The following is a 5846-nucleotide window of genomic DNA, read 5'->3' on the forward strand; positions in this document are numbered from 1 at the left end:
GAACATAAAAGGGTTTTTTTTTTTTGAGACAGAGTCTTGCTTTGTCGCCCGGGCTGGAGCGCAGTGGCATGATCTCAGTTCACTGCAACCTCCGCTTGCCGGGTTCAAGCGATTCTCCTGTCTCAGCCTCTGTAGTACCTGGGATTACAGGCCTGTGCCACTACACCCAGCGAATTTTTGTCTTTTTAGTAGAGACAGGGTTTTTTTCACCAGGTTGGCCAGGTTGGTCTTGAACTCCCGACCTCAGGTGATTTGCCCGCCTTGGTCTCCCAAAGTGCTGGGATTACAGGCATGAGCCACCGCACCTGGCCAAAGGGGAACTTTTAAAGAAGGATTGCTGGAGTCTTTGTGTTCCCTTTAAGGTCTTCAAGAAAGTAAATAAATACTTGGTTATCTTTTTTTAAACAAAAGGTATTCCTTGGCTGGAGTAGGTGATTATTTAAATTTTTTTATTTTTATTTTTATAGGATCGGGGGTACAAGTGCAGTTGTGTTGCATGGATCTATTGCACAGTGGTGAAGTCTGGAATTTTAGTACTCATTGCCTGAATAGTGAACACTGTACCCAGTTATTTTTCATCCCTCACTTTTCTCCCACCCTCCAACATTTTGGAGCCTTCAGTGTCTCTTGTTCCACTCTGTATGTCCATGGGCACCCATCATTTAGCTCCCATTTCCAAATGAGAACATGCCGTTTCTGACTTTCTGTCTCTGAGTCATTTCACTTATGATAATGGCCAATAGTTCCATCCATATTGCTGCAAAAGACGTGATTTCATTATTTTTGATGATTGCATATGTATTCCATGGTATATACGCACCACATTTTAAAATCTAATCATCTGTTGATGGACATGTAGGTTCAGCCCATGATGTTGCTATTGTGAATAGTGGAACAGTTGATTATTAAACCGAAGAGAGAAAAGGCCTTCCTCTCCCCATGACTTAACAGGAATGAAGGACAGTGCATTTATAAAAGGATGGCCATCATCAGCTACTGGGTAGGCTGAGGCTTTTGATCACCATAGGTTGCAACTGGTGTGTCAGGTGGATGAAGGCAAGAGGATATGGTAATTAGAAATATCTAAGTGACACAGCATGTAATTTTTAGGAAACTGAAAATCACACACAGATACATCTAATAAAGACATGGGTACTTTATTTTCAAAACACTCATATGTTGCAAAAAACACATAGAAAAATAAAGTTTGGTGGGGGTGCTGACTAAACTTCAAGTCACAGACTTTTATGTTACAGACTGGAGCATGGTTTGTTATGCATGTAGAGAACCCAAACTAATTTATTAAACAGGATAGAAACAGGCTGTCTGGGTGAAATGGTTCTGAGAACCATCCAGTTCCCCTGTCAGATGCTGATAGACTAGCTCTTCAAATGTTTTTCTACCAGTTCAGAGATGGGTTAATAACTAGTTCAATGGGGAAAAAGCAAGATGGATTAACAAACCAAATAATTTTAAACCAAGACACTTTTTTTTTTTTTGCAACACAATATACATCACAGTGAAATGTGTAATCCTTGCAAATTGCAAGTTGAAAGAATTAAATTCAGAGGAGGGGAGAGAAAGAGTACTCAGCAGGGACTGAGAACTATATGCTTATTTTAAAAGAAATGTAAAGAGCAGAAAGCAATTCAGGCTACCCTGCCTTTTGTGCTGGCTAGTACTCCGGTGGGTGTCAGCAGTACGTGGCATTGAATATTTCAATGTGGAGCCCAAACCACTGAAAATGGGGTGAAATTGGCCAACTTTCTATCAACTTATGTTGGCAATGTTGCCACCAACAGTAGATTGGCACTTTTAATAAAAGAAAATTGAAAGGTTTCTCACTAAATGGAAGTAGTGGAATCAAGAGACTCCCAGGTCTCAGCATACCTCATTAGTAATTGTTTTGTTGTTTCATGTTTTTCTAATGTCTCCCCTCTACCCGATCACCTGAGATAACAGAATGAAAGTGGAAGGACAGCCAGATTTCTCCTTTGCTCTCTGCTCATTCTCTCTGAAGTCTAGGTTACCCATTTTGGGGACCTATTATAGGCAATAAACACAGCTCCCAAAACGTTTGGACAGTTTCTTGCTGTGTTTTAAAATGGGTTTCCCTTTTCTTAGCCTTTTCCTGTAAAGGCTCACTCCGTCCCTTGCTTGCTCAGTGAACTGGGCTCCCCAGGGCCTAGGCTGCCTTCTTTTCCATGACCCCGCCCATGAGCCCTCCACTGGACAGCTCAGTGAGCCTGGCCCTTCATCCTGCACTGTGTTCTTCCTTCTCTATGAAAATCCAATACCTCTTACCTCCTCTGCATGTAAAGATTCTCAAGGATTGTCAGACTTCAAACGTAACAGCAGAACCACCAGAAGGTCCTAAGCAGTGACCTTCTCAAGCTGTCAGGTATTTAAATAGGATTTGGGATTTAATGCTATATATTTTTAAAGGAAAGAAATAAGAGTTGCTAGTTTTAAAAATGCATGTCTTTTAGCCAATTCAGAATCTGCCCCCAACCTTTTTTAAAAACTCAAGACAGATAAAGCTTTGGGGAGAGGAAAAAAATTGAAAAAAAAAAAAAAAAAAAAAAAAGACCAGATCTCAGGATCTCAGGCTAAATACGTGAGGCATAAGTTAGGTGCAGTCAGACTAAAAGTCTGGACTAAAATGAAGCCCTTTAGTGAGTAATTCCTGCAAAAAAGGAACAAAAAATTTTAAAAGGAGGGAAGGAAGAAATATGTCGCCTCTGAGGATACAGTATATATGATAGCCTGCAAACTCCAGGAAACTTCTGATTCTAAATTCTCCAGTGCGGGGAGAAAAAAGTTGAGGACAGTCCTTTCCACTTTCTGCTAATAAAAAACGCAACAGTCCCTAGCAGCAGTGTGCAGACCCTCCTTAGGCCCCTGTCTTGGACATGCGGAGATTCTCCTGGCACGGCCCCACCTCTTGCAGTGGAGTTCTGTTTATACAGCTTGTCTTAAAATCACAGCGAGTGCATCTTGTTCTATTTGGGCCACTCTGTAAATACTTAAGTTGGCATACCATTTTAAAAGGAATAAAAAGGAATAAGAAGAAGCGATATTTTCATGTCCTCCCACCCGTCTCCCCCTTCCATGCAAATGTGTGCTAAGCATGAGGGCGTTCTCTTGGAGACCCTCTATTTGCCCCACTCTTTTACAGGGACAGAGAGAGCCTTGGCCATATTCCAAGGCCAACAGGAGGCTTCTGGACTTAAGTTTAATTCAGTTGGTGACATCCTCATTCTGGCTGTCCTTTCTCCTGTTAGGTTTGCCCTTTCAGAGTTGATATTCAGTGACACAGGGGGATGGAGTTGTAGAACAGAATCCTCAGGTGTACAGCTAATCCAAAATCATGCAAAGAGCTGGAAACAGCACTTGATTTCCCCTCTCTCCCCTTCAAACAGGTAGCCAGAAGCAAAAAAACGACCTACAGTATGCACTGGGAGAAAGACTTAGATATTAAAACTTTCACTGTCTCTGTTGTTTCATTGTCTCACCAGTGAAGATCTGAGATTTCTACACAAATCTCCAATAGCTTTGTTGTGCACACCTCTTGCTCCCTGACCTTGGCCCCTTGTGCTTTTCATAGACACACCTTGGGGAAAGCAGTTTTTGATCATACATGGTTGTCACCTGAGCTGGCATTACCAAAAAGCTGGGCTCCAGCTGCCCACGCAGTACAGGTATGGGTAGTAAGGATAGTTGTTATACAAGGAGACCAGGGAGGCCCGGGAGAAGGCCTCCTCTTTCAGAGCCGGCAAAGAGGGGTGCTTCTCCAAGTCTCCCAGCTCCGAGGAGAGCTGCTTTCGCTTAGTCTTATAGCGTCTGTTCTGGAACCATATCTTCACTTGGGTCTCCGTGAGCTTGAGGTTCTTGGCCAGGTGGGCCCGTTCAGGGGCCGACAGGTACTTCTGACGGCTGAACTTCCTCTCCAACTCGATCACCTGAGTGTGGGAGAAAGCAGCTCGAGAGCGCTTCTGCGGCTGCTTAGGGGTTTGGGGGAGGCTTGGAAGGGAGCCTGAAGTGTTTTCACAGTCCAACAGATAAGACCCCAAGTGCCTTTCTGGAAAGGACAGCGGGGAAAAAGGGATGGGAAGACAAAAGTTACATGTTAGCAGGGAAGAGAACAGAATTCAATCCACCCTTATCTCTTTAGTGAGTGAACAAACAACACACTGTCATCGTGGATACATTTCACTTTTTTCACATGACTAAGGAGCTCTCCGGAGTGAAGAGTGAGTACATATGTTTATAACCTATTCATTTTCTAAGAATCATTAAGAACCCAAAGTTAGAGATGTTTCGTGGTTGAACTTTCTCCGTATTGTCTAGTAGAATTAGATGGGGATTCCGCATCTGTGTGCTGAGGAGAGGCGGGAGAGGGAGGCAGGGAAGACAGAGGAACAAGACACCCGGGAAGGCCGGACCAAAAGGCATCCGGTGTTAGGACTCAGGTGGGCAAGAGAGGGCTTGTGCCACGGGAGACGCAGAGGCAGGCTCATTCTGAGCTTTAATTCCCTCTTCGCTAAACGAGGCGTTCGGTCGCCTCATCAGAAGTGACAGGAAAGAAAATAACTCTTTCCTGGAGGGTACCCAAAATGTACCGCTTTACTGCCCACGGGATTGGGAAGCACACGGAGGCTTTCCTGGTCAACCCCTACTTTGTCACTATTAATAAGTTATCATTAGTTCTCGTAACTTCCGTGGGGCTGGCGCCGATCGCGGGTGGCGCGGGGCGGGATCCGCTCCCGGGACGGTGGAGGGCGGTCGCGCTGCAGTCGCGCCGGCTTCTGAGCCCCGGGGAGCGGAGGGCACGGAGCCGGTAGAGTCCTGCCGTGTCAGAATCCTGCGCCGCCCTGACGCTGGGGCTCAGGGTTCGTCCCCGGGGCGCGCGCGCGTGGCTGCGGAGGCGGGGAGGTCCCTCTGCCTGTCGCCGCGGGGCCCCGCGTCCCTGCACCCGGAGCTCTGGGGGGTCCGCCTTAGGCTGCCCTCGGGTCCCGGCCTCGCCGCTTACCTGGCTCGGTCTCGGCCTCCTCCGGCGCGGCGCGGGGCCTGGGGCTCAGCTGGTAGTTCTGCACCCCGGCGGGGCCGCGTCCTCCCTCCGGCTCTGGCTCCGGCTCCGGGTCGCGCCGTCTCGGGCTGCCAGTGTGGCCGCCTCGCCTCTGCGCGCCGTCCCGCAGGATGTCCTGGATGAGGAAGGACGTGAGCGGCTTGGATGGGGTTGGCCGCGCGGCCCCCTCCGCTTTCGCCTCCCCGGGCAGCGGCTCCGTGGCCCTGAGCATCCCGGCTGCCCCGCTCTGGCCTCGCTGCGCCCGCCCAGCCTGCACAGCTTTCACTTTCCGCCTCCCGGCGCGCTTATAGCCCCGGGGGAAGCGCGCCGCGCCGCCCTCCCATTGGCCGCGGGACGGGCCGCGCCGCGGATTGGCCGCCCTGCGCTCCAGGTGACGCCGCGGAACGGGAAGGCCTGACCACTAGCCCGCTCCGCTCCTCCCTAGGGGATTCCTTCCCCAATTCCCTCTCCTTCCCCAATTCCCTATCCTTCACCCAGCTCTCCTCCCTCCGCCCTGAGCCGTTTTCCCAGGTCGGGAGCGCACCCCAAAGCTGGGCTCCTCTGCCCCAACCCACCCACAACAGAAGTTGAGAAGCGCATGGGGATGGGATGACCAAGAAGAACACTCCAGTTAGTTCTTCAGGACCCTCAGAGCCAATCACACGGGGTGAGGACGCAGTCGCTGCAGCCGCACGGTACCGTGAGAGTTCTGGGTGCTCTCTCTCTCTGTGAGAGATGGTGGCAAACTCAGATCTGTAATATCTACGATCTCAAAGAG

At 48.9% G+C, this 5846-nt stretch overlaps 1 protein-coding gene across 1 annotated transcript; it reads right to left on the reverse strand.

Annotated features, from left to right (window-relative positions):
• Positions 1-1135: 1135 nt before the first annotated feature.
• Positions 1136-5349, reverse strand: NKX3-1 (NK3 homeobox 1). Its single transcript, XM_033228857.1, has 2 exons — positions 5033-5349; positions 1136-4081 (listed from the first exon to the last, which is right to left on the reverse strand). Exons 1-2 carry the CDS (start codon positions 5298-5300, stop codon positions 3663-3665), a joined length of 687 nt encoding a protein of 228 aa, XP_033084748.1. The 5' UTR covers positions 5301-5349; the 3' UTR covers positions 1136-3662.
• Between the last annotated feature and the right edge of the window lie 497 nt (positions 5350-5846).

The sequence above is a fragment of the Trachypithecus francoisi genome, unplaced genomic scaffold, assembly GCF_009764315.1.
Source record: "Trachypithecus francoisi isolate TF-2019V2 unplaced genomic scaffold, Tfra_2.0 Contig01440, whole genome shotgun sequence".
In the NCBI taxonomy this organism is placed as follows: Eukaryota; Metazoa; Chordata; class Mammalia; order Primates; family Cercopithecidae; genus Trachypithecus; species Trachypithecus francoisi.